General features: G+C 63.0%; 3 protein-coding genes and 1 non-coding gene across 5 annotated transcripts; 1 reads left to right on the top strand and 3 right to left on the bottom strand.

Moving 5' to 3' along the window:
* Positions 1-14,200: 14,200 nt before the first annotated feature.
* LOC141737211 (uncharacterized) lies at positions 14,201-16,894 on the top strand. 2 transcript variants are annotated; one of them, XM_074571853.1, is made up of 5 exons: positions 14,201-14,631; positions 15,362-15,394; positions 15,520-15,552; positions 16,213-16,281; positions 16,763-16,894. In XM_074571853.1, exons 1-4 carry the CDS (start codon positions 14,253-14,255, stop codon positions 16,224-16,226), a joined length of 459 nt encoding a protein of 152 aa, XP_074427954.1. In that variant the 5' UTR covers positions 14,201-14,252; the 3' UTR covers positions 16,227-16,281; positions 16,763-16,894. The 2 variants fall into 2 exon arrangements, with proteins under 2 accessions (XP_074427954.1, XP_074427953.1); XM_074571852.1 differs by having other exon boundaries at positions 15,362-15,552.
* A 2,252-nt stretch (positions 16,895-19,146) lies between these two features.
* On the bottom strand, positions 19,147-19,291 carry LOC141737215 (U8 small nucleolar RNA). The gene has a single exon (XR_012585163.1). It is a non-coding gene; the product is annotated as a U8 small nucleolar RNA (small nucleolar RNA).
* A 169-nt stretch (positions 19,292-19,460) lies between these two features.
* Positions 19,461-22,385, bottom strand: LOC141737212 (transmembrane protein 107-like). The gene is given in 7 exon segments (XM_074571854.1): positions 19,461-19,767; positions 19,854-19,950; positions 20,486-20,549; positions 20,551-20,587; positions 21,024-21,091; positions 21,634-21,725; positions 22,192-22,385. Coding segments are annotated over 7 exon segments (603 nt in total). The 5' UTR covers positions 22,367-22,385; the 3' UTR covers positions 19,461-19,697.
* A 2,434-nt stretch (positions 22,386-24,819) lies between these two features.
* Positions 24,820-26,852, bottom strand: ADAT3 (adenosine deaminase tRNA specific 3). Its single transcript, XM_074571850.1, is given in 2 exon segments — positions 24,820-25,140; positions 25,142-26,852. Coding segments are annotated over 2 exon segments (1,827 nt in total). The 5' UTR covers positions 26,648-26,852.
* Between the last annotated feature and the right edge of the window lie 473 nt (positions 26,853-27,325).

Below are 27,325 nucleotides of genomic sequence, written 5' to 3'. Positions count from 1 at the left end.
TGCACTAGGTCCCGAACCCCTCCGAACCCCACCTTGGCAGACCTCCACTCTCTAGTTCATCACTACTTCTCAGAAATGGGGAGCAACGCACTGGGACACAGCCACGTGTGTGGGGCCACACCGGTGCTGAGTTGAGGGGGATGAGAACTCAGGTTCTCTGGGTGGCCCACGCTCCTCCTAATGCAGCCCCATATGCAGCTGGCCTTGTTCATAGTGTCCATACTCTACGGGCTCGTAGGGCATCCCTCGTGGTGCCCAGGCCCTTCTCCTCAGAGTCTCTGCTCAGCCCGTCAGGTCCCAGCCTGTGCTGATGTATGGGCTTATTCTCCCCCTTTTCCCCGGCACCCACCAAGGCAGGACTGACCACTTCTCCCTGTAAAACTTCAAGGGACTTCCGAATCCCAGAGTTTCTCAAGGAATCCATGGACTGAAGCACCATTTGCTCAGTTTTTAATGTTTGCACGCAGCTGGCTCATCTTGACTGGGGTGTCTCTCACAAGAGAACAGCGTGAGGAGTTGCAGGGCACTACAAATAGCCCCTCCTAGAGAAACGCTGGGTCTGGTACTGGTCAAGCCATAGGTCTGGACCCCGAGGAGAAGTTGCCCTTTCTGGGAGAGAGCAGCAGGAACACATGGGGCTCTGCCTGGGGGTGGAAGATGAGTCAACTGAGAGCTGAAGGGCCAGCACGAGAGGGCAGAACATGGGCACTGCTGTGGTGGGTGGATGTCTGCTATGGATCCCCTGATCAGGAAGAGGAAGCAGATGAGGCCTTCTTCAGACACCTGGAAGAAACCTCATGTTTGCAGGCCCTGCTCCTCAGGGCCAACCTAAACGATGACCACATTTGCTGAAGGGGCAACACAGTGAGGTGCAAACCACCCAGGAGGGTTTTGGAGCTCATTGGGGATGTCTTCCTTACAAGGGTGACTGTGATGCCATGAGGTGAAGTGCCCTGTGGGACTTCCTCCTTACAAACAGGGAAGAGCTGGTCAGGTCTGTAACGGTCAGGGTCGAGAAGGTAAAGGTGAGGCTCCTGAAAGAAGCAAGCCCATAGGTTTTTCCTTTTGGTTCTTCCCCTCTTTTGCTGGTCACAAGTGGTGTTCCCCAGGGCCTACAGTTGGGGCGATTTCTTTTTAATGTCTTTATCAATGATCTGCATGAGGGGATCGAGGGCACCCTCAGTAAGTTTGCAGGCAACACCAAGTCGGGCGGGAGTGTTGACCCTTTTGAGAGTATAAAGGCTTTGCAGAGGGATCTGGACAAGCTGGATCGATGGGCCAAGGCCAATGGTCTGAGGTTCAACAAAGCCAAGTGCCAGGTCCTGCGCTTGGGTCACAACAACGCCATGCAACGCTACAGGCTGAAGAATTGGCTGGAGATCTGCCCGTCAGAAAAGAACCTGGAGGCGCAGGCCCACAGACGGCTGGATATGAGCCAGCACCATGCCCAGCTGTTCAAGAAGATGAACAACACCGTGGCCTGTATCAGGAACAGTGTGGCCAGCAGGACTTGGAAAGTGATTGTACCTCTGTCCTATGCACTGCTGAGGCCCCACCTCAAGCACTGTGCTCAGTTTTGCTCCCCTCGCTACAAGAAAGACACTGAGGTGCTGGAGCTTTTCCAAAGCGGATCAACAAAGCTGGTGAAGGGTCTAGAGCACGAGTCTTATGAGGAGTGTCTGAGGAAACTGGGGTTATTTGGCCTGGAGAAAAGGAGGCTGCGGGGACACATTATCACTCTACAACTATCTGAAAGGAGGTTATAGCGAGGTGGGTGTTGTCTCTGAAGTTATACGAAGAGAGGAAATGGCCAGGAGTTGTGCCAGGGAAGATTTAGATCGGATAGTAGGAAAAAATTTCTTCACTGAAAATTTTGTCAAGCACTGGAACACGCTGACTAGGGAAGTGGTTGAGTCGCCATCCCTGGAGGTATTTACAGGATGTGGAGATGTGGCACTTGTGGAACTTTCCTACACTTGGCATTGCTCACCCCCACATCCCACTGCCCCCAGGAAGAGCCCTGGGCCACAAGTGAGGGACAGGATCTGCCTTGCCAGGGCCTGGGGCTGAGGGCTTGGCCTTTCTGCTGCATCAAACAAACCAAGGGTTTCTTCAGCTTTCCAGCCACCTGCACTCTGCCTTTGCCCACCTGCAAGCACAGCCTCCAATTATCTGCTCTAACGAGTCCCTGGGGAGGCCTTGTCAGTAGAGGCCCTCAGAGGGGCTCATTAATGCTTCCAGGTACTTGGAGTTTTCCTTCTGATTTCTTGAGCACTCTGATCAATCTTCTCTCAGGATCTGAGGCTCATGGACTCAGCAGCAAATACACCATGGAGCTCATTAAAAGACAGAAAGCCCTAACAAGGTATTTCTCTCTTGGTAGTTTTCTTCAAGTCTTCAAGTCTTCAAGTACAGCTAATTGGAGAGGTTCTGTAGTGTAGTTAAGGAGGAAGATTTCCAAGTGCCTCTAATGAAAATGATTTCTTGATTTTCAAGGGTATATTTTATTTGTGTTCATTGTAAAGAAGAGGTGATAGAAGGATTCTCCAAGTGCTATTGATGCAGAGTGTGTCCTCAGGAGGTCTGGACAGGGAGGAAAAGCAGTGCCTTGGGGTCTGACACTGTGTGGACAGCTTTGCTCCTCACCTCCCACCCCCCACCATTTCTGACGTTGCCCACCTGGGACTGCCATGACTGCTCCTTGCATCAGACTTCTCCACTGCTCTCTGCAGCTGGAGGTTACAGCCCCATTGCCCCATCTCCCACCTGCTCACCTGAGAGACACAGGCACAGGAGAATTTGTCCTATTCTTCAGAAAAGCAAAGTGAAGCACAATCACTTTGCATAAACAATAAAACACACTTTGTAATCATATGCTGAGTAGAAGCTACCACTAATGAGGTTGCCTTTCTGCAAGGGATAATCTTAATGAGAAATAGTTGAGGCAGGTAGATACAAAAAGATAGATAGAAAGATAATTAAAGAGCTGGCTTAGGAGACAATTAGACCGTGTAAAGACAGTCGAGCTTTTAACTCTCTGAAGCTCAAAGCAGCAGCATAGGTGAGAGGTATCTGAGTGAGCATAGAGCAAAGGCAGGAGACAACTGGAGAATAATGGAAAGGGCCTTTGCCCAGACAGTCTGCCTCTGAAACGATGCCTGTAGAAATGGTCATTGTATCAGGACAGGGGCAAATATATGAAAGATTAGAGGAACTAAATGCACCAGATACCAGGAAAAATAGTGGTAATGAAGGTACAGGGGAAGCGTGATATTTCTTTGAAATGTCTCTTTTGAAAGGTCAGAGGATTGGCAGAGGTGTCTTGTGGGTGAAGACAAGGCAGTGTGTCACTCCTCTTTGAAAGAGGCCAACAGCGCAAGCCAGGGAAGCACAGGCTGTCCAAGCTCACTTTGGTGATTAGTGTGCCATCACTTAGAGGCCTCTTGGGGGACACTTCTGGGCGCCTAAAAGAGAAGAATGTCTCCAAAAGCAGTCAGCATGGACTTGCCAAGGGTAAGTCATGGCTCAGTAAGGCAGTGGTGAGAGTAGGGAAAGCTCTCAGGTTTCCTGTGCCCGTGGCAGTCAGTCAGATGTTGGTATAGTCAGAGCAGCTGCAGCTCTCTTGTCCGGCTCCAGGCTGTGTTGCTCAGGTGCAGGGCTACTTGGCACGTATCCCCAAACAGCCCTGATGGTTTCCTTTGCTTAACCTTTCATTCCCATTTCCCTGCTTTCCCACCTCTCAAGTCCTACTCTTTAACCAAACTGATCCCCTCCTTTGCAAAAAGCCAACCCCTTTTTCACCATTTCCCCACTGGCACTGCCTTTCCTCACTTTGTACCCACCTTGGGTGTTTCTGAGATGCTGTCCCAGTGCTTTCTACCTTGGGGAGCAACTCCACTACACTCGTACCCTTTTCTAACCTGTAGTGTCCTGCAGCTCCTGAAATTATGGTCTTGCTAGAGGCACCATGACTCAGGATGAACAGCAGCACATGTAATTTCAATGCTCGACTGATGGAGCTTGTGTCCTCTAGAGGGACCTTGACACACCAGGAGATTTGGTCAACAGAAAGCTGAAGGTTTGGAAGGAAAAGGGGCACAACAGCTGCATGCAGCAGCATGGGCAGTGAGCATAGCAGCTAAGGAGTGCCCCGAGGAGATGGGCCTTTGACTCATGATGGCTGCCCTATGAGCCAGTGGGCTTTGCATTCCAAAAGGGAAATGGAGAGACTGGAGAGGGTCCAGAGGAGGTCTGACAAAATGGAGCGAGGAGCCTAAAGCTGGAGCTGTGAGGAAGAGTCTGAGGGAACTGCGCCTCTCCAGCCTGTTGAAGGGCAGGCGTGAGGCTACCTAATAAGAGCCTACAGCCACCTGGAGAGGTGACAGAGCCAAGTTCTCTTCTGCAGTGGCCGTGGATATGACAGGCAGGAGCCACACAGTGCCCCTTGGGAGCTTTAGGCTAAGCCTATGAAAAAATAAGCGCCTTGCCCACATGCCATAGGAGAAAAGGTTAGGGTGGAGGTGAGGGTCTCTATGAAACATGCTCATAGGAAAATGCAAGGTGGAAGGGAGTTCAGGAGGTCTGACGTCCTATACCCAGCTCAAGGCAGGGCCGGCTCTGAGGTCAGACCAGGTTGCTCAGAAAACGTCAGCATCCACATACCCAGAGAGTTGACACACAAACCAGGCCACTGTGTCACCAATCCAGAACTGGAGACGAGGCATTTCAGCATCTCCCTCAACACAGCTCTTGGTGTGCCATGCCTCCTGAGATTCCTGGGAACATCCACCTTCTTGTCCAGAGGAGTCTGATTCTTTTGCAAGTTCCCTGGCATATCTCCAGGCCGTGGGATGCTTTAGGCTGTAAAGAGAATTGGAAGAAACCCTCTGGCTTGGGTACTGTCACCTTCATTTGTAAAAGAGATGGAGGCGCCGGGATCTCGGAGCTTGCAGGTTCCTGCGGAAGATTGAAGGCCTCAGAGGAAGGAGCTGAAGATAGGAGTTCTGAACTAGCACGGCCGTTAGATCATGGTGCATGTGAGGGCTCTGCTCCCCCCTTTCAGTCACTGGCACCCAGCAAGCTCACCTGCTCTTCCTTCCTCTTTTCCCCAAACCTGGCCAAGTGATGGGAGGAGAGGAAGCAGAAAGGCCCTGGGCCTCTGTGAATCCGCTGAGCTCTGGCACCTGGAAGGCGACGGTGTCATTGCTTTGGACACTCCCCAAAGAATCAAGCTGTTGGAAATGGGTGAAGCTGTGGTTGCTTCAGCCAGGATTTGCTACGCGTCCAATCCTAAAAGGTTGTGAAGGTGAGTGGGCGTGAAAGAAGCAGGAAAAGTGCCCATCCAATGGCGCTGTGCAAAAGGGGGAAGGAGCTGTACACAACATGAGGATCGGCAGGTGGAGCAGCCTTTTGTAGGGAAAGCTGTGCAAGGGAGCCCCCTGACTTCACCCAGCTGAACCCAGAGGGCAGGCAGTGTGCTGGGGGGATGGGGAGAAGCGTCCTGGGTTCAGTGAGTGCCCATGGCAGAAGGTTGGAGAGACTGGGGTTGCAGAGGCTCGAGGTAGTCCTTTCAAGAGAGGAGGAGGCTGAGCTTTGGAGCCAAGGTAAAATAGAGAAGCTCTCAAGGATCTATTGGAATCAGTGATACTATCACTAGTAGCAGTAACAGGACAGTGCTGTAAGGGAACTGCCGCTTGTTCTTGATGATGACGAATTAAAGCTCTTTCCTTTCCTTCCCTTCCCGACAGTTATTCTTACTTGTCAAAATAGCTAGAATTCCTCAGTAGCTAGCCTCCGGCGTGATGTTCTCAGAACAACGTTCTTTCTCTCACTGCTGCCTCTTTGGTCTCATTTAAAGTTTGATCAACGGCTGTTTGGGGTGTTGGCGGCCGAGGCAACGTCAGGGCCCGGGTCCGGCACCAGCGCGGCCAGGAAATCCCAGTGCCCCGTGGCTGGGGTGGTGGCGGAAGCGATAAAGTGTATTTCCCACTGTGGGACGGTAGGGCCGGGGCCTCATGTTTGGGGTTGGGAGGGTGTGTGGGCTGGGGGGGGGGGGGGATGGGATGGCGGGGGGGGTCTTTTGGGGAGCTGGAGGGGCTCTTTTGAAGAGGGCGTGCTGGAATTTTGGTGGGGGGCTTCTTTGGGTAAAATACCATAAAGGAATGTAAAATAAGATTACGTAAAATTAAAGAAAACAAAACCAAAAACAATGATAACATTGATACTAATAATGATAAAGCTGACGATAATAATAATAATAATTATTATTATTATTATTAATAGTAATGTTAAAAAGAATACTTATATTTTCAGCCAAATCAAAGGGATTTCCTTGGTATCAGACAGCCAAGTTCAAACGCGTGGGGGATGGAGGGCCCTGGGGCCAGCCCAGCCCAAAAATCCAACCCCAAAAAATCTAGCCCAAAAAGAAAAACCCAACCCCAAAAAAACAAACTCAAAACACCCCAAAATCAACTCAAAACAACTAAAAATCCCAGGGTTCAAAAAATCCAACCCCAAATATCCAGTCCCACAAACCCAAAATCTAAGTCAAAAAAACATAAACTGAACCCCAAAAAACCCAACGCCAAAAAACCCGAACAAAAAAACCCAACCCAAAATTCAACCCAACCAACCCGAAAAATCCAATCCAAAAAATCCAACCCCAAAAATCAAACCCCAAAAATCCAACCTGAAACACCCAAAATCCAACCCAAAATATCAGTCAAAAAACATAAAATCCACCCCAAAAAATCCAAGCCCAAAAAATCCAAGCCAAAAAAAGCAAAGCCCAAAAAAATCCAAAATCCAATCCAAAATCCAAGCATCAAAAAAAAATCCACCCCAACTTCCAACCCAACCCACCCAAAATCCCAGGGTTCAAGGCCAGCTTGGATGGCGTTGGAGGAACGTGACCTGCTTGAAGATGTCCCTGCCGAGGGCAGCCCCACCACTGCGGGCAGCACATCAGCGGTTGCCATGCCACCACCGCCAGACACTCAGCGCTGGCCCTGCCGCCGCAATGTCACAATGGCTGCCTGACACGCACGCGCAGGGGTAAAAATCAAACCCCAAAATTCCAACCAACCAACCCATACTCAAACCCAAAATCCAACTCAATAAACCCAAAATCCATCCCCAAAATGTGAACCCCAAAAAACAACTTATATAAATGAAAAAAACAACCCCAAAAATCCAACACGAAAAATCCAACCCAAAGAATCCAGTCCAGGAAACTCAACATCCAATCCAAAATCCAAATCAAAAAACCCAAAATCCACCCCAAACTCCAACCCAACAGACCCAGAATCCCGGGGCGCGAGGCCAGGTTGGACTAACAGCGTTCTGAGCTGTATCAGGAACAGTGTGGCCAGCAGGACTAGAGAAGTGACCGTCCCCCTGTACTGGGCACTGGTGAGGCCCCACCTCGAGTGCTGTGTCCAGTTTTGCGCCCCTCACCACAAAAAAGACACTGAGGGGCTGGAGCAGGTCCAGAGAAGAGCAATGAAGCTGGTGAGGAGTCTGGAGAACAAGTCTGATGAGGAGCAGCTGAGGGAGCTGGGGCTGTTTAGCCTGGAGAAAAGGAGGCTGAGGGGAGACCTTCTCGCTCTCTGCAACTCCCTGAAAGGAGGGTGTACAGAGGTGGGGGTCGGTCTCTTCTCCCAAGAAACAAGCAACAGGAGAAGAGGAAATGGCCACAAGATGCCCCAGCAGAGGTTTAGACTGGATATTAGGAACAATCTTTCCCCTGAAAGGTTTTTCAGGCATTGGAACAGGCTGCACAGGGAAGTGGCTGAGGCACCATCCCTGGAGGTAATTAAAAGACGGGTAGACAGAGTGCTGAGAGACCTTTGGTTTAATGATGGTTCATGCGAGAGGAGGCAGACACAGCGGGGTGTTGGTGGGCACCGGTCAGCGACACGGTGCCGAGGGCTGGGGCTTCCCTTGCGGCATCTCGGGGAGGGGAGGCACCCAATGCAGAAGTGAGGGCTGCGCTGCTGGGACGCGTGGTGTGGCAGGGAAAGGACGACTGGGCCGCCAGCAGAGCTAGCGCAGAGAGCGGGGTGGGCATGGGCAGAAAGGTCACCTGCAAGCACGCGGGGTCCCGAGGGAAGCATTTCTCTCCTGCCCGCGTCGCTAGGCTGGGCCTGCGGGACGCCTCAGCATGCAGGGGCGTGAGCGCTTGTCCAGGCAACAGTGAACCCCAAACCGGTGTTACCTTTCAGAAAAAGCTCCGGCAAGACCCGGCCAAATTAGACGATGCCCCTGAACTGCCGGGAAGGACTGACGTTTCTTGCCTGCGAGAGTGGCTGCTGCAGGAGGAGCGAAAGAGTTTGCCAGGTGGAGAGAGGAGGAGGAAGCAGAGGTGAGAAAAGGCCAAGTAACGCTTGCCCTTGAAGGGGGCCCGTGGTCCCCAAGAGAAGTCCTGGAGCCTCATGGCCCAGTGAACAGACAAAGCCCGGCGGTGGAAGGAGCCGGTGCCGGATGCAAACACGTTGGCACAGTCTGTCTTTGGAGCCTTGGGCAGGCAGCTGGAAGCTGCTGCCGGGGCTCCTGGAGCAAAGCAGCTGGGAGCAGGATGACGGGAGCGGCTGAGCGGAAAACAGCCTGGCCCAGATGGACAGAGCGGCTCCTTCTCAGCTGCCTTCCTTCCTCTTGACAGGCACCTCACGGTGATCAAGCAGCGGATTGAAAGACTGGAGGCTCTTCAAAAAGAGCAAGACCTCCTCCAGCAGGCCGAGAGCCAACAGCAGCAGCAGCAGCAGCTTGCAAAGAGGAGACAGCCAGGCACCCAGAGCAGCTCCAAAAAGTCCGCTCTCGAAGGGAAGCTGGTGAGTAGGAGCCGCGTGGGTGCTGGGGGCCGCCTCCGCTGTGCGCTCGTGCCTTGGTACCCGGGCCTTGGGAGAGGGTGCTGCCACACACACAGAGGCAGCTCCTCGGGGCTTGCGAGCCGTGCTTGGTTGCTGAGGAAGGGGTGCCTGGCTGGTGTGTGTCCTGATGTCGTTTGAAGGTGGCTGTCAGAGACCAAGAAGTGGGCGCTTTCCTCCCCATGTATCTCGGACAGGAGGCACTAGCCCCTTCTGACACAAAAGTGTACCTGGGCACTCTCAGTGGCCACTTCTGCGCGTGGACTCGCACATTTAGCACGGACCTGTGAGCTGCACTAAATGGCCCCACGGTTCATGGTGCTGGTTTCGTGTCAGGTTGAAAACCTCTGGTTTTCATCCAAAGACTTCTGCATCCAAAGACGCAGCGTCCCTGAACCTGACAGTGCTGGTGCTTGGCCATTCGTGGGTTGGTTTTCTCTTCAAGGGGGTCTTTGATTAGCCCAGTTCTCATTAGCAGGGGGCCCATTAAATGCTGCTGGCCTTCCGTCCCCTGCAGCAACCTCTCGGGAAGTGTTTCCGGATAGTGTGGGGTGGTATCTATGCCCGGGTGAAGGGTAAAGCTCCCTCGGCCATGGCAGTCAGGCTGTCAAGCTGCCAAAGAGCAAATGACGGTTTCAGGCTGCTGCCTGTCTCTGTTCTTGGCTTGTGAGTTCTTCCCCACTTTGCCCGAGGCTGGACTTTCAGACTGCCTCCTGTCCCAAGGACATTTCCTTGGGCTGTCAGACAACAGCCAGGTGCCAAAAGAAAAGGGATTGTTTCCTCTTCTGCTCTCAAAAAAACTCTTCTTGGCATTGGGCCTTGAAAAGGGGCAAACTGGTCCCCTGATACAGGGCAGCAGTGCCCCGTGAGCGGCTGGGACCTGTGGCAGAAGAGACTGGAGCAAGGAGCCTGGTCCAGTGCCTTCCACCACTTTCCCTCCGCTCTGCAACGCTGCCCAGCGCCTCCCGCGGCTGGAGCCAATGAGCCCGCTGGAAGTACCAGCCCGTGCGGGGGCTCGCTGTGCCCTGGGGCCTGTCCTCCAGACACGATCTGCGGTACTCAGGCAGCCACTAGCTTGCAGTGGAGGGCCGGCCCGTGGCACCTGGTTCACCGTGCTGAGGTCCAGGGCAGGTACAGTGCCCTTTGCTCTGAGCAACATGGCACCTGCTGGATGCCAAGAAGTGCCCACAGCACTTGGCTCGTGGCCACAGGAAACCAGAAAGCTCCCTGTGCCCGCTAGCCTACAGAGAAACCCGAGGTTTTCAAGCTGGACTGCTAGGGACTCCTCTGGGCAGGGGTCTTGTGAGGAGGAAGAGGAAGGCAAACCGAGGTGAAGGAACACAGTCCCTCATCATCTGCTCCTCATTCTAGTCTCCAAAGTGTGCCAAAGAAGAAGAAGCGCCTAAAAGCATCCAGCCTACGCTGCTGCAGGCTACGCTGGCCCAAGACCAGGAGGTTAAGGAGAAGGCCGAGACCATGGTCGAGGAAGTGCTGGAGCAGGTGAAGGCGCTGGACCAGTCCGTCCACGTCTTAAGGAGGGCTCCCGATGAGGTCAGCGGAAGCTCGGTTGTCAGTGACAGAGGGGCAGATCCTTTGGGCACTTCTTCTACGGATCGCTGGGGTGAAATTAGACTGGTGGCTCGAGAGATTGTGGCCAGTGTGTTGGAGAGCTTTGGGGAGCAGTCGGTATCCAGCACGTCTGGTGCAGCTGAGCCAGGGCCGGCAGCACGGCAGAAGCTGTCAGAGCTCGTTGCCAGCAGAGCCACCCAAGCAGGAAGATCTGGAGAAGAGAGATGGAGGGAGGCGCAACAAGCAGCTTCCAACAGAGCCTCTTCGCACTCTTCTATTGACAAAGCGACCAAAGAGGCTGTTGGAAGCGTTAGCTCCACCTTGTCATCCTCTGTAGCTTCTCAGTTTGAGCAGGACTTTGTCTGGCAGTTTCCTGAGACCCTGAAGCTTCGGGGCGTGGTGGAAGGACCAGGATCACCCAGAGCGTTGGAATGGCAGATCCCAGAAGCAAGCAAGAGGGCAAAGCTGCTCATCTTGCAGCCACTGCAAAAGGCTGCTGATGTCTCTCGAGTGAGTCGCCAGACTGCCAAGGAGAGCACGCAAAAAGCCATCTCCAGAATTCAGCAGCTGGGTGCAGAATCGGTCGGGTATGCCAAAATCATTGACCTTGAAGTTGTGGAAACCTTGAAGAAGAAGTCAGAGCAAGAAAGGATGTCAGAGCAGAAATCAGAGAAGCTTCAACCAAGGAAGGTCTTGCCACCTCTCAGCCTCCCTCCGACAGTCCCACCTTCAGAGGAAGCAGGAGAAATCAAAGAGGAGATCTCACGGACTCTCCTCCCACCCATTCCCCCGAGGCGCTGAGCGAGACGCTCGCCGGCCAACAGAAGGCCTTCAGCAGTCCTGGCATTACACCTCTGGAGTCACAGCAGCAAGGTCTTCGGTGCCCGCCTGGGAAACTCTGCGTACGCTCAGGCCAGGGAGCACCGCAGGCACCCTCCCCTCCACGGACCCGCAGTTTCCAAGACAGCCCGTGCCTCCGGCGGGTCCGAAGCCCCCTACCCAGGCAGGCGCACGCCGCAGGACAGTGCGTGCGAGGCTTTTCCTGGAGGAGCCCGTGCAGCCCAAGTCATTCAAGAGGGCGGTAGCTGGGAGCCTTGTGGGGGGGGTCCTGAGGAGGTGCGCGGCTCCAGGGCCGGCGGGTCCCCGGGCAGCTCCCTCAGGTGGAGAATAAAGAGCTTGCTGCCTGTCGTGGTTTGGGCCGGACTGGCCACTGAAAGCAACAAGGAGAGGAGAGGGAGCGAGAGAGAGAGACTTGCGAGTTTAGGAAAAAACTACTTTAATAAAATATGAATAATAAAATAAAAAGAAAGTATTGAAATCTATACGATATGCACAAAACTGTATCAGACTCCCAGGATGACGATCACGTCACCGGCAGGCACTGGGAAAGTCCCAGACTGGACTCAGCGATGGACGGGAGCTGGATTCCCGATCTGGGTTTGGGAATGCACGGTTCAGGAGTAAAGTCGGATGAACTGACAGAGTCCTCCTGGGACGTCGGCCGTCGAAAGAAGAGACTGCCCCATGTGATCCCTCAGCTTTTATACTGAGCGTGGGGCAGGTGGGATGGAATACCCCGTGGGTCAGTTTGGGATCCCCCGTCCTGCCCCCTCCTCCCCGCAGGTGCCGCCCCTCTACGCTTCTCCGCTTCCCCCCCTCCAACGGGGCAAATAACACAGTGAGTGACAGCAATAAGGATGAGCAGGAGCCTCTCTGCACACCGTGGTCGGGCTGGGGGTGAAGGAAACCAGGCTGGAGAGCCAGGGCCAGCGCGGGGCAGGCGGGGGAGAGGGAAAAGGACGCGGCGCCCCTGGGGAGGCAGCTCCATCACCCCGGCTGCTCGGACCCCTGGGCTCCCCCAAGGAGAGCAGCCCCCCCGGCTGTCCGGCTGCTCCCCCGGCACCGCCCCGTCCCCGGCGTAGGGATTAGCTTCACTCCTAAGAGAGCAGCAGTGAAATAGTGATGAACAGCAAACACCATTTACCAAAGCCGGCAGTGAAGGCGACAGTGTTTTACGGGATTCGATGGCAAGGGGCACCCGGTTATTTACCGCAGGGGGGCCAGGGCCAGGCGATCCGCGAGGGAGACCCTCCCGTTGGGTCCCGGGGCTCGGTAAGGACCCCCCAGCTTTCCGAACTCCTTCTCCGAGAGGAGTCAAGGTGCAGCTGGATCCAATCCGAGCCCCAGGCTTGGCCAAGGGTTCACGTCTAAGGGATTATAGCCACGCCATCAACCCTTACGTCACTTAGCCAAGACTTCAGGGGTCAGCACGCCGCCGAGAGCCTCTTGCGGTGAGGAATCTGCCGGCCCCGAGGAGCAGAACCTCAAGCGAGCGTCCCCGCTCCAGGGGAGATCCTGGGGCGCAGGCGCCGCCGCGCAGGAGAGCCCCGAGGGCTCCTGGGCTGTGCGCTCTTCACGGGGTAGGAGAAGTGACCCACGGCCATATTCGCAAGGGGACAAAACCCCTCAGTCCCCGCCCCAGACAGCGCTCGGGTGCGGGCAGCGCCCCCCCAAGGCCGGGGTGCGCCTCAGGACACCTCCCACCGATGGCTGTGGCTGGGGCAGGAGCCGGGGGGAAGGAAGGGGGAAAGGGAGATCCCCCGCCTCTGGGCGCCGGCCTGTCCCCGGGGAAGGAGGGACCGCGGCGCTGGGGCGCCCCAGGACCCGCTGCTCCCCGCTCCCCCCAGCACCGCCCTCCTGAGGGGGCTCTGCCCGCTGGCGGGGCTGGAGGGCGCCCCGGCTGCCGTCGCCCCCGCCGTTCTGCCCCCGAGCGGGCTCTGGGGAAGCCCCGGGGGGGCTGGAGGGCCCTGTGTGCCGCGGGGCGCAGGCAGGTGTCAGAGGTGCCGCGGGACAGACGTCCCTCCTCTCACCGGGGGGGCTCCGTGCCCGCCATCAGCGCCGAGGGGCTGCCCGGGGATGAGCCGAGGCTTCGTCGCGTCCCTCTGAACGGCCGCGTCCGGGGCCAGCAGAGGCCGAGGACACCGGAGGGGACGAGGGCTTTGGCGAGCGGTGGCCGAGCCCCAGTGGGAACCAGAGCCAGCGCTGCACCGGGGCCGGGGCGCTGGGACCCGCTCTCGGGGCCGGCTCTGCCCGGGGGACCCCGGGGATGTGGGGGGACGGGGTGTCCCCAGGCGGCGGCGGGGCGAGGGCCAGGGCAGGGGCCAGCCCCCTCTGCCAGGGGGGGCCGTGGCTGGGAACGGCACCGGTTTGGGTCCCGCGGAGCCTGGGGAACAGTGGGGGCTGGAGCCGGGCACGGCCGCCCCCCAGCACGTCCCCCACGCCGAGCCTTCCCCTCTCCACGCCCAGCACCCACCAGTGTCCCCCAGTGCCTGAAGGCCCCAGTCTCCTGCCGGCCCCGTGGCCCCTGCCCCCAGCCGTCCTCCCCCCTCCCACGTTCCCTCCTCCCGGGGTCCCCGGTGCAGAAGAAGAGGGGCCGGTTCCAGCCCCCCCTTTACCCGAGGGGCTGGGGACGAGGCAGAGGTATTTCTGCCCTGAGAGCCCTGGTTGGAGGGTGCTGTCACCCCTGGGGGACCCTGGAGGGAAAGGCTGGTCTGGGGGTGAGGGGTACGGGGAGATGGGGGTCTGGGGGTGAGAGATGTGGGGAGATGTGGGTCTGGGGGTGAGGGACGTGGGGAGATGGGGGTCTGGGGGTGAGGGACACGGGGAGCTGGGGGTGAGGGACGTGGGGAGATGGGGGTCTGGGGGTGAGGGACACGGGGAGCTGGGGGTGAGGGACGTGGGGAGATGGGGGTCTGGGGGTGACGGACACGGGGAGCTGGGGGGTTCTGGCTTTAGGGGCTGTTGGAGGCCGGTCTCATGATGGAGCAGTGGGTCACGGCTGTCGGGCGTCCGGCTGTCGGGAGGCTCCGGCCGCCCCCTCCAGCCGCCCCCCGGTGCCGGGGCCCTTCCCTGCCCAGCTGCCCCATGCCCACGCTGGACCGGTGCCGGGACGGAGGTGACTCTGTGCCGGGGCTGGGCTGGTGGCCAGGGCCGGTGTCTCTGCCAAGGCCAGCTTTGCCCCGGGGGCTCTCGGGGCGGGGAGGGACGAGCAGGAGTCCCGGGGGGGATAAATCTGCCCCTTCACCTTCCCCAGCTGCAGCCGGGACTCTCCGCACGGCAGAGGAAGATGAAGGTGGCGGTGCTCAGCCTGGCCCTGCTCTTCGCCGTCCTGCTCTGCACCCCGGAGGATGCCCAGGTGGGTCCCCAGGGCCGCGGGCCGGGGCCGGGCTGGGGGATGCCGGCTCCGCCGCAGCGGGGGGCACGAAAGCCCTTGGCTTGGCCTCTCGTCTCGGCGCCCCCACATCCGTCCCATCCCCCCCCGGCACCCCCGAGTCCCGTCCTTTTGGGCCCCGCTGCCATCTCCCCCCGGCGACACGCTCCGTGTCCCACCTCTCCGTCGCTGCCGAGGTCTTTCTTCCCCTCATCCCCCTCAGCCCTTCGCCTTCCCCCCTTTCCCCGCCAGCGGTGTCCCTGCAGCCCCTGCCCGACCCCACCGTCTCCCTGCGCCGTCCCCTCGTTGTGCTCCTCCGCTCTCCTCCCCCCTCTGCCTCCACCAGCCACCGCCTCGGAGCCCCCACGGCCCCTCCGCTTGGGCTCCTTCCCTCTCCTGTCCGTCCCACGCCCCCCCGGCCTTCCAGAGCCCCTGGCCCCGGCCCTCGGGGGTCCCGCCGACCGCCCCCGCACCCCATCGCTGCGTCCCCACCACCCCCCGCCCCCGTCCTCTCTGGGGCTCCTGAACTCCCCGTGGTTCCTTCATCTCCGTCCTCACCCCTGGTCCTCGTGTGAGGTGAAACCTGGGGGGGGATGGTGCTGGGGGGCAGCAGAAGGCCTTTTCCTGGGAAGCCTTGGGGCCGAGGGGAGCCTGTGTTGTCCCCCCCGGCCCCACCATGGTCCCCTCCAGCCCCCGCTGCGCTCTTTCTCCCCAGGCCTTCGAAGCAAGCGGAGGTTACTGCATCGGGGTAAGCGGCGGCTGGGCTGGGAGGGCGCCCAGTCTGCGGAACTGGGGGGGCCGCTCGGTCCCCCCGTTGCTCGCCGGGGCTGGGGACATCCCAGTGACCCGGGCGACCCCACGGTCTCTCCACAGGGGGGAATCTTCGGGCGAGTGAAGAGGGCTGCGGTAGGTACAGCCAGCTCTGCTGCCCCCAGACCCTCCCTCCCACGGGCACCGCGCTCCAGAGCATCCCAGTGCGCCCCAGTACCTGCACTGGGAGCCCACTCGACTCTCCAGTGCCTGCACTGGGACCCCACTCCCTCCCAGTATCTCCACTGGGACCCCACCCCCTCCCACCAGTACCTGCACTGGGACCCCACTCGACACTCCAGTATCTCCACTGGGACCCCACGCCCTCCCACCAGTATCTCCACTGGGATCCCGCTCCCTCCCCAGTGCCTGCACTGGGAGCCCACTCCCCCCCCAGTATCTCCACCAGGACCCTGCTCCCCCCCCAGTACCTGCACTGGGACCCCACCCCCTCCCACCAGTATCTGCACTGGGACCCCACTCGACTCTCCAGTGTCTGCACAGGGACCCCACTCCCCCCCCAGTATCTCCACTGGGACCCCACCCCCTCCCAGTACCTGCACTGGGACCCCACTCGACACTCCAGTATCTCCACTGGGACCCCACTCCCCCCCAGTACCTGCACTGGGGCCCCACTCCCCCCCCCAGTGCCTGCACTGGGAGCCCACTCCCCCTCAGTGCCCGCACTGGGAGCCCACTCGCCCCCAGCCCCCCCAGGGCTTTCCCAGCGCCTCCCTGACCCCCCCGTCTCCCCAGGCCCCCCGGGCTGAGAAGCTGCTGGAGCTGGCGCGCCAGAGACGCATGGCTGAGGCGGCCGAGGCCTAGGTGAGTGACGTCCCGGCCGCTCCAGCCCCACGGAGGGTCCTGGGCCCCAGGGGGTCCCCGAGCCCTCGGGGCTGGGACTGCTGGGGCCGCAGGAGCGGGACGACGAGGGGACGGCGGCGACGCGTGTCCCGGGCCAGCGGGACGCAGCCGCTGCCCTGCCGGTCCCCGCGCCCGGGGGGGGTTGCACGGACTGCCCGGGGCCCCGCTGCGGCCGGGCGGGGGGCTCTGGTGCCCCCCAGGATGCCCGCGGGGGCCGGGCGGGGCTCGGGGAGGTTTCGGGGCGTCCCCAGGTAAGGCCACGCCGGGCGAGGGGCTGGGGGTGCCCCGGGGGGCTCAGGAGAGCCAGGTCCTGCCCTGGGTGCGTGGGGGGCTCCGGGTCCCTTCTCCGTCCCCAGGGCTCTGTGGGGAGACGGGGGGGACGCGGACGCTCTCCTGGCCCGGCACACGCCGGGAGGGTCTCACGCCGGGCTCTGCCTTCCAGGACTGGAACCAGCGGTGACACCCTCGTCCCGTCCCCCCGCAGCAGCACGAGGAGATGATCATCCCTGGATGGCCCCCCCCGACCCCCGGGAGCCCCGGACCGTTGCCCTCTCGCCATCAATAAACTCCTTCAGCAAAGCTTCGCTCCGCGTCTGCCTGCGCGTGGCCCCCGCTCCGTGGCCCCTCTCCCCGTGGTGTGGGGCAGGAGAGGAGCGTGGAGGGACGGCCCGGACCTCTGGGCTCCTGCCCCACGGACTCAGCCCTCTGGGGGGTTCCCAGGCCATTTCGGAGCCCCACGCCTGGCCACCTGCCTTCCCGAACCGCCCCCCCCCCCCAGCCCACCCCCTTCTCTGGGGCATCGCGGGTTGGGGAGGAGCCTCGGGAACCCGGAGAATCCCCCAGGGATTTGTGACCCAGCTCCGTCCCCGCCGGGGGGCTCCTCCGATGTCCGGGAGCGGGGTTTGGCGCTGGCTGCGGTCGGAACCGCCCCAAAAAGGCTGCTCCAAGGAGCCCCCGGGGGGCTGGAAGTGGCCAACTGGGACAGACCGTCTTGGGAGAGGAGGGGGCCGGGGAGAGATGGGGGGCACAGGACGGAAACGCTGGCGCGGGCTCGTCATGGGTCCCCCTTGGGAGAGAGCTCCATGGGAGCCGGGCTGGAACTCGCCCCTCGGCTCTGCGCGGTGCTGGCGCCTGAGCTCACAACCTCTTCTGGGAATTCCCCACCATTTTGGGGGGAAATTCCCTCCTTTTGGAGGGGGGGGCCCAGGAAGGGCCGGCGTTCGCTGGGTCTCTCCCGCTAGTCCCCGAGGCAGCTCTTCTCCCTGGGCTGTGGTGGCCCCGCACCTGTCCCCGGCGCTGCCCATCTGCCACCTCTGGCTCGGGGATGGCACCTTGGAGCCAGCGTTCCCCAGGGAAAAGCCTCGGTGTCGACACGCCACGAGAGGGAGGACAAATGGCATCTGGGTTCCGGAGAGAGCCCCAACCATTGGAGGAGTCCCCAGAGACCCACGTCCCTCAAAACCCCATGTCCCCCAATACCCCATATCCATAACAAATCGATGTCCCTAAAGCCCATGTCCCCAAAAACCAACGTCCCCAAACCCCACATCCCCCTCCTTCCCGTGGACCCTTTCCCATGCCCTCACCCACACCCTTCCCTCTCCTCCATCTCCTTTGGAGACCATCATCCAGCCCCCGCCAACGCCGAGGAGGGGAGACACACTCCTGCCTGGCTGGGGGCCGCTGCAGAAACAGCTTCTTCCGCCCCAGAGAACCACGGAATTGCCCAGGTCGGAAGGGACCTTTCACATCATCGAGGCCAACCATGGACCAAAACTGCCAAATCCATCACTATTCCATGTCCCCAAACCCCCACGTCCCCAAACCCCCACATCCATCAAAATCTATGGCCCAAAACCCCACGTCCCCAAAACCCCATATCCATCAAAATCTGCCCCTAAAACCCACGTCCCTAAAAACCCACGTCCCCCAAACCCTATGTCCCCAAAACCTCACATCCCCAAAACCCAGGTCCCCAAAACCCCACGTCCCCCTCCTTCCCATGGGCCCTTTCCCATGCCCTCACCCCCCCACTTCCCTCTCCTCCGTCTCCTTCGGCGACCATCATCCAGCCCCCACCACAGCAGGGTCACCCGGGGCAGGTGGGCCAGGACCGCTCCAGGCAGGGTTGGGATATCTCCGGAGAAGGACACTCTCTAGGCACCGTGTCCCTAGGCTCCATCTCCCTCCAAGCGAAATTTTCCTTGTTTGCCGTGTCCCGGTTTGTCCCCGTTGCCCCTTGTCCTGTCACTGGGCCCCGTCCTCCTGCCCCCCGCCCCGTAGCTATTGAGGAACGGTCACAAATATCCTCCTTTGAGGATCTTCAACATCTTTTCCAACCCAAATGATTCCAGGATTCCAAGATTTCCCGTCTTCAGGGGGGTTGGCTGTGGGGGGATCATTCCCGGGGGGCACCGGAGGGTCCCTGGGGGGGGGGACGTGAGTGGTGCCGATGGGCACCGGCGTGACGGGGCTGGGAGCTGCCAAGTGGGAAACTGGGAGAAACGGGAGAAACCGGAGACCAGGCGAGTGCGGTCCCAGTGCGCAGAGTGGAGGGCACAAGGGGGGCGTGTGGGGCAGGGGGGGAGTCCTATGGGGCAGAGCAGATGTCCGTGGGGTGGGGGATGTGTGGGGCACGAGGGGTGTCTATGGGGCGGGGGGAGTCCTATGGGGCAGAGCAGATGTCCGTGGGGTGGGGGATGTGCGGGGCACGAGGGGTGTCTATGGGGCAGAGCAGATGTCCGTGGGGCGGCGGAATGTGTGGGGTACAAGTGAATCCCCCCGTGCCCGCCCCCCCCTCCACCCTGCCGGCCCCGCGCAGGCGCACTCAGAGACTCGGCGGGGGCGGCGGGTTGTTGCTATTCGCCCTCCGCCGCCCCTCGCAGCGGCACGGATAATCATACGTCATCACGCCGCGCTCATCACGTGCTGCCCGCAAAGCGGGGCAGGTCAGGATGTACCGCACTGACGATACCCGGCACTTCCCCACCCCGGCGGGGCGGGCACCCGCCACCACCCCCTACCCAACAGCGACCCCCCAACCCCCTCCCTCCGCACCCCCCCGCACTCCCCTGACGCCCCCCACCGTCTCCCGCCATCCCCTTCCCTCAGCCCCCTCCCGATCCCCAAAAATCCCCTCCTTCCCCGCTCTCGCGCGCTCCCAGCCTGCCCCGCGGCTGTCATTTGCATGAGGGCGGGGCCGCCGCCCCCTTTTTCCGCGCCAAAGCTGTGGCGCGCCGGCGCTTTCCCGCGCTAAACCCTTTAATTTCTCAACACGGCGGTGGAAGTTGCGGGGAGGGGGGGGGTGTCAGCGCATATTGGGGACCCCCGGGGGGGTTCCGGGGGGTACGGACACCGACATCCCCCCACCCCGGGGCTCAGAAGGCTCTTCTCCTGCACCCCAGAACGGAGACCAGCAGCAGCGCCTCGGTGACAGCGGGAGGGACGCTGCGGGGGGGGGAATGGGGGGTGTCAGTCGGGTGTAAGGGGGGGGGAAACACCCCAAAAACGCCCCCCCGCCCTCCCCGACCCACCTGCAGAGGCCGAAGAGGAGCCAGAAGGAGCCGCTGTCCCAGTCCTCCAGCAGGGCCAGGGCCAGGCCCAGGGCAGCCGCCACGTGGGCCCCCAGCGCTGCCCCACGTCAGGGAAAATCACCCCCAAAAAATGGGGGGGGGCGGCCCCCTCCCCCCCGGGCACCTCCCACAGGGCGGAATTGGGCAAAACCCGCCCCCCCCCGGGCCTGGCAGGGCCCCCCCGTGACCTTTGGACGGGGGGAGGAACCTCCCTGATGGCAGCCCGCCCGTTTTGGGGTGTCTCGCCCCCCATTTCAGGGATCCCCCCCCTCATTTCGGACCCCCCACACACACCATTTGGGGCTCCCCCCCCGTTTTTGGCCCCCCTCCCATGTCGGGCCCTGTCCCCCCTTATGTTTCGCCCCCCCCCCCTTATTTCGGGCCCCCCCATGTTTCAGGGTCACCCCCCGTGTTTTGTGCGTGTCCCCCCCATTTCGGGGTCCCCCCCCCGTTTCAGGGCCTCCCCCCACGGTTTGGGTTTGGGGTCCCCCATTTCAGGCCCCTCCCCCCTCCAGTTTTAGGCCCCCCCCCCAGTTTAGGGCCCCCCCATTTTTAGGGTGTCCCCCCCGGGTTTTGGGCCCCCCATAGGATACAGAAGAGGCTCTGCCCGGGCCGGAACATGGAGACCCCCGAGAAGAACCCGACAAACTCGACCCCCCAGCAGCCCCAGGGCCCCCCCCAGGGCCCCCCACAGCCTGCGGGGACACAGGGGGGGTCGGAGGGGGGGGGATGGACACGGGGACCCCCCCGGTGGGGACACGAGTGGATCGGGGGGGGGCGGCGCCCCACGGGGGCAGGCGGGGACGTGGGAGGGCACCGAGATGGTGGAGGGGGGGACACGGTGGAGGGGGACACAGGGACACCCTGTGTGGGGGGACACGGGGGGGGCACAGGGGGTGGGGGGGGAGACAGAAACCCCCCCCCAGTGGGGACACGAGTGGGTCGGGAGGGGGGTGGGCGCCCCACGGGGGGACAGGAGGGGACGTGGGGGGGGCACACTGGGGGGGCACAGAGTCACCCTTGGGGGGGGACACAGGAGGCGGGGGGACACGGGGGGGGCGTGGGGGGCACCGAGAAGCCGGGGGGGGGAGGGGGATGATGTGGGGGGAGGGACACGTGGGGGGGCCTCACCACCGCTGGGCGCGGGCGTATTCCTCCGCCGAAAAGTCGGGGGGCAGCGAGGCCCGGACGGGGGGGTCCTGGGGGGGGGGGACACGGGGGGGACACATGGGTGTGCGGGGGGGGGGAACACGGACACACACACACACCCCCCCCCCCCGGGGACACCCCGGTGTGGGTGGCCTGTCCTCGGGGCGTGGGGAGGCGTGTGGACACGTGCCTGGACACGCGTGGAGCCGTGTGACGTCATGAGCACAGGCGTGATGACGCGTGTGCGGGCGTGCGGACACACGCGTCCCCGCCTCCCCCCCCCCCCCCGGCCACGTGTTCCCGTGTCCCCCCGCCCCCTCCCGAGGCCACGCCCCTTCTCCCCATCCCCGCCCCCTCGCCGTGGCCACGCCCCTTCTCCCCATCCCCGCCCCCTCGCCGTGGCCACGCCCCTTCTCCCCATCCCCGCCCCCTCCCGAGGCCACGCCCCTTCTCCCCATCCCCGCCCCCTCGCCGTGGCCACGCCCCGCGCTTTGGCCACGCCCCGGCCCCCGTCTCCCCACTCCCGCCCTTTGCCCCGGCCCCGCCCCCCCGCTCTGGCCACGCCCCCTCCCCCGCTGGCCCCGCCCCTCACCGTGTCCCCGCCCAGCAGCACCAGCAGCACCAGATGCGCCGTCAGGGCCAGGAACCGGGCGGGGACCAGCAGCCCCCGGGGCGGCATCGGGGCTGGGGAGGGGGTCGGGGGGGGATTAAGGGGGGTTCGGGGGTTCGACCTCCCCTCCCCCACCCTGCGTCCGACCGCCCCCAAACACACACACCCCCCCCCCGGCACAGGATCCCCTAAACCCCTCCCCACCCCCAAACACCACCCCAGCCCCTCCCCCATCCCAAAACACCCTCCCCCCGCCCCTCCCCCACCCCCAAAACCCCACCCCCCAAACACCAGCCCCTCCCCCACCCCCAAACACCACCCCCAGCCCGTCCCCCACCCCCAAAACCCTTCCCCCACCCCAAACCCCTCCCCCCAACATGGAGCCCGGGCCCCGCCCCCCCCCCGCGGTCCCCGTCCCCCCCAATCGCCACCACGGACCCTCCCCCCCCCCCCCCCGCGACCCCCCGGCCCCTCTCCCGGATCCCCCCATCCCGCGCCGCGCGCGCCGGCCTCACGTTGCCGCGGCAACCGCTGACGCACCGCCCACGCGCCGCGCGCGCAGCCGCGCCCCGGGGCGCGCTTCTGGACACGCCCCCTCCGGCCCTGGCCACGCCCCCTCCGGCCCTGGCCACGCCCCTCTCTTGGAGCGCCCCGAGGGGCGGGGGAGGGAGACCAGGGAGGGGGGACTGCTCCGTACTGGTCTGTACTGGTCCATACTGGCCCACAATAATAGTCTGTACTGGTCCATACTGGCCTGTACTGGTCCACAATAGTCTGTACTGGTCCATAGTGGTCTGCACTGGCCCACAATAGTCTGTACTGGTCCGTACTGGTCTGTGCTGGTCCATACTGGCCCACATAATAGTCTATACTGGTCCATACTGGTCTGTACTGGTCCGCGCTGGTCTGTACTGGTCCGCATTGGTCCACAATAGTCCGTACTGGTCTGTACTGGTCCTTACTGGCCCACAATAATAGTCTATACTGGTCCATACTGGCCCGCAATAATAGTCTGTACTGGTCTGCACTGGTCCATACTGCTCTGTACTGGTCTGCACTGGCACACAATAGTCTATACTGGTCCATACTAGCCTGTACTGGTCCATACTGGTACACAATAATAGTCTATACTGGTCCGTACTGGTCCACAATAGTCTGTACTGGTCCGTACTGGCCCACAATAGTCTGTACTGGTCTGTACTGGCCCACAATAGTCTGTACTGGTCCGTACTGGACCATACTGGTCCACCATAGTCCTTCAGGTCCCCCAGCCCCTGGTCCATACTGGTCTAGAGTGGTCTGTGCTGGACCACATTGGGTTGTACTGGTCCACAATATTCCATACTGGTCCATACTGGGTTGTACTGGCCCATGCTGGTCCACAAGGGTCCGTACTGGTGTGTGCTGATTTGTACTGGTCCACAATGGTCTGCGGTGGCCTATACTGGGCCCCACTGGTCCATAGGGCTGGGGCCACTCTGCTGGGAGGACAGGCTGAGCTGGGACTGGAGGCCTCCTGGAGCCCAGGGACCTTCTGGGCACCAGGGACCTCGTGGGCTCTCATGGACCTTCTGGGTCCTCCTGGACCCCCATGGCCCTTCATGGATCTTCTGGCCCCCATGGACCTCATGGACCCTCAAAGGATTTCATGGACCTTCTGGGCCTCCTGGACCCTCCTGGGCCTCATGGGCCCTCCAGGGCCTTTATGGACCTTCTGGGCCTCCTGGACCCCATTGGACCTCATGGGCCTTCATGGACCTTCTGGTCCCCATGGACCTCATAGACCCCCAAGGGCTTTCATGGATCTTCTGGGCTTCATGGACCCCCATGGACCTTCTGGCTCCCATGGACCTCATGGACCCTCAAGGGCTTTCATGGATCTTCTGGGCCTTGTGGACCCTCCAGGGCCTTATGGACCTTCTGGACCCCCATTGGACCTCATGGGCCTTCATGGACTTCTGGTCCCATGGACTTCATGGACCCTCAAGGGCTTTCATGGACCTTCTGGGCCTCGTGGACCCTCCAGGGCCTTTATGGACCTTCTGGGCCTCATGGACCCCCACGGAGCTCATGGACCTCCTGGGCCTCATGGACAACCCCCACGGGACCTCCTGGGTGCCATGGCCCCCGTGACCCTGGTGTTCCCCAGTCCCTCTGGAGCCCTCCAGTGCCCCCAGCCCCCAGTTCCTCCCAGTGCTCCCAGTAGCCCCCAGCCCCCACTGCCCCCAATGCTCCAGTGCCCCCCACCCCCAGTTCCCCCCCCTCAGTGTTCCAGCTCCCAGCCCCCCCCCCCCCAGTGCTCCCAGTGTCCCCCAGTCCTCGGGAGCCCTCCAGTGCCCCCCAGCCCCCAGTTCCCCCCCCCCAGTATTCCAGCTCCCAGCCCCCCCCAGTCCTCCCAGTGCCCCCCACCCCAAGTCCCTCCCAGCCCCCCCCAGTCCTCCCAGTGCCCCCCACCCCCAGTGCCCCCCCGGTCCTCCCAAGTGCTCCCCAGCCCCCAGTTCCCCCCAGTGCTCCCAGTGCCCTCAGTCCCCAGTGCTCCCAGTGGCCCCCCACCCCCAGTTCCTCCAGTGCTCCCAGTGGCCCCCAGACCCCATTTCCCCCCCCTCAGTATTCCAGCTCCCAGGCCCCCCCAGTCCTCCCAGTGCCCCCCACCCCAGTCCTCCCAGTGCCCCCCAGTCCCTCTGGAGCCCTCCAGTGCCCCCCCCCCCGAGTCCTCCCAGTCCTCAGTTCCCCCCCAGTGCTCCCAGCCCCAGTTCCCCCCTCAGTGCCCCCAGCCCCCAGTTCCCCCCAGTGCTCCCAGTGCCCCCCAGTCCCTCTGGAGCCCTCCAGTGCCCCCCCCCCCGAGTCCTCCCAGCCCCAGTTCCCCCCCCAGTGCTCCCAGTTCCCCCCAGTGCTCCCAGTGCCCCTCAGTCCCTTGGGAGACCCCCAGTGCTCCCGATGGCCCCCAGCCCCCAGTTCCCCCCCAGTGCCCCCAGCCCCCAGTTCCCCCCCAGTGCTCCCCAGTCCCTCTGGAGCCCTCCAGTGTCCCCCCCCCAGTCCTCCCAGTCCTCAGTTCCCCCCCCAGTGCTCCCAGTTCCCCCCAGTGCCCCCCAGTCCCTTGGGAGACCCCCAGTGCCCCCAGTGCTCCCGATGGCCCCCAGCCCCCAGTGCCCCCCAGTCGCTCTGGCCTCAGTGGCCCTTCTGTGCCCCCCCGTCCCCCCCAGCGCAGGCCGAGGCGGGTCCCCGTCCCCCCGCGGGGGTTTTATTGCTGGGGGGGCCGAGGCGGGCGCAGGCGCGGGGGGCGACGCCGCCGTAGGCGCGGTAGCGGTGGTTGAGGGGGGGGCGGCCGTGGAGGCCGTAGCGGGTGCTGAGGGCGCCCTGGGGGGAGGGGACGCCGAAGAGGACGCGGCGCACGCGGGCGTGGAGCAGGGCCATGGCGCAGAGGGCGCAGGGCTCCCGCGTCAGGTACACGTCGCACCCCACGCACAGGTAACCCCCCCCCGCCCCCCGGGGCCACCAGCGCCTTCAGCGCCACCAGGGCCACCAGCGTCTCCAGGGTCACCAGCGTCTCCAGGGCCACCAGAACATCCAGGGCCACCAGGACCTTCAGGGCCACCAGCATCACCAGGGCCACCAGAACATCCAGGGCCACCAGCATCACCAGGGCCACCAAGACATCCAGGGCCACCAGAACATCCAGGACCACCAGCGTCCCCAGGGCCACCAGCGTCCCCAGGGCCACCAAGACATCCAGGGCCGCCAGCACTCCTGGTGCCACCACTGCCACCACGACCTCCGTGGCCAGCAGGACGTCCAGGGCCACCAGCACTCCAGGTGCCACCAGTGCCACCAGGAACTCCAGTGCCACCAGGACCTCCGGGGCAACCAACACTCCTGGTGCCACCAGCATCTCCAAGGCCACCAAGACCTCCAGGACAACCAGCACTCCTGGTGCCACCGGTGCCACCAGCATCTCCAGGGCCACCAGGACCTCCAAGGCCACCAACAGTCCTGGTGCCACCGGTGCCACCAGCATCTCCAGGGCCACCAGCACCCCCGGTGCCCCGACACCACCCCCGGCGTCCCCAGGGCCACCCCAACCTCCAGCCCAAGTGCCACCCCCGCCAGCAGCGTCCCCGCCCCGCCGTTGTCCCCGCGCCACGGCCTCCAGGCAGGTGATGGTGGCGTGTGCCAGGGGGTGGCCCCCCCGCCGGGCGTCGTGGGTGGCCGCCAGCACCCGCCCCGTCCCCGGCTCCACCACGGCCGCCCCCGCCGCCACCATCCCCGCCCGCGCCCCGCGCCGCGCCGCCGCCACCGCCACCGCCATCATGGCGGCCGCCGCCGCCGCCTCCCCGGGGCTCAGCGGGGGACACTCGCTCCCCTCCCCCGTCCCCCCCCGCGTCACCCAAGGCCACAGCCCTGTCGCCGGCGTCCCCCGCGGCGGCACCCGCCCCGGCACCCTGACGCGGAAAGGGGTCCCCAGCCCCCGGCTCGACACCCCGGGGCCCAGCAGCACCCGCAGCGGGGGGACGGCGGCGCGGGGCGCGGTGGCACCGGGGACGCTGGTGGCATCAGAGCTGCGTCCGGGGCACGCGGTGGCCTCGGCGACGTCGGTGGCACCGTTGATGTCCGTGGCCCCGGTGTCCCCAGTCCCGCGTCCCCAGCCCACGGCAGCCTCGGGGACGTCGGTGGCACAACGGGTGTCGGTGTCCCCGGGGTCCCCTGTCCGGCACCCACAGCCCACGGTGGCCTCGGGGACGTCGGTGGCACTGCCGACGTCCATGTCCTCAGTGTCCCCAGTCCGGCGTCCCTGGCCCACGGTGGCCTCGGTGACAGCGGTGGCACCACCGGTGTCGGTGTCCCCGGTGTCCCCAGTCCTGCATCCAGGACCCCCGGTGGCCTCGGGGACAGTGGTGGCACGGCCAGCGTCGGTGGCCTCAGTGTCCCTGGTGTCCCCAGTCCCGCACACGCAGCCCACGGTGGCCTCGGGGACGGTGGTGGCACCGCCGACGTCCATGTCCTCGGTGTCCCCAGTCCGGCGTCCCTGGCCCCCGGTGGCCTCGGTGACAGCGGTGGCGCCACCGGTGTCGGTGTCCCCGGTGTCCCCGGTCCTGTGTCCACAGCCCCCGGTGGCCTCGGGGACGTCGGTGCCCGGGGGTCCCGCGGTGGCAGCCGCCCCCGGGGTGGCTCCGTCACCTGCCGGGTGCCAACAGCCGGGTGGCCCCGCTGGCCCCCCCCCGTCCCCCCCCCGTCCCCAGTGCCACCAGTGTCCCCAGTGCCACCACAGCCCCAGGTCCCTCCGGTGCCCCCCGTCCCCCCCCAAGGCCCTCTGGACCCCCCCAGTGCCCCCCAGTGCTCCCAGTTCCCCCCCCCACCCCCGGTGCCTCCCAGTCCCTCTGGAGCCCCCTGGCCCCCCCAGTCTCCCCCAGTGACCCCCAGTACCCCCCCCAGTGCCCTCCCAGTGACCCCCAGTACCCCCCCCAGTGCGTCCATTCCCTCTGGAGCCCCTGGCCCCCCCCAGTGCCTCCCAGTACCCCCCCCCCAGTCTCCCCCAGTCCCCCCCCAGTGCTCCCAGTCCCTCTGGAGCCCCCACCCCCCCCGCCCCAGTGCTCCCAGTACTCACCCCCAGTGCCCTCCCAGTCCCTCTGGAACCCCTCGGCCCCCCCCCCCCAGTGCCCCCAGCGCTCCCAGTGCC

Source organism: Larus michahellis, unplaced genomic scaffold (genome assembly GCF_964199755.1).
Source record: "Larus michahellis unplaced genomic scaffold, bLarMic1.1 SCAFFOLD_412, whole genome shotgun sequence".
NCBI classification, from domain to species: domain Eukaryota; kingdom Metazoa; phylum Chordata; class Aves; order Charadriiformes; family Laridae; genus Larus; species Larus michahellis.
Note: the sequence above shows the minus strand (reverse complement) of the source record. Positions and strands in the feature narration are given on the sequence as shown.

Bases quoted from the DNA above. Each gene is read 5' to 3' on its own strand.
- LOC141737211 (XM_074571852.1), top strand. From the start codon at position 14,253: ATGATGGAGCAGTGGGTCACGGCTGTCGGGCGTCCGGCTGTCGGGAGG. The intron at 14,632-15,361 runs GTGGGTCCCCAG...CTTTCTCCCCAG, and splicing joins GCACCCCGGAGGATGCCCAG to GCCTTCGAAGCAAGCGGAGG. The intron at 15,553-16,212 runs GTAGGTACAGCC...CCGTCTCCCCAG, and splicing joins GGCGAGTGAAGAGGGCTGCG to GCCCCCCGGGCTGAGAAGCT.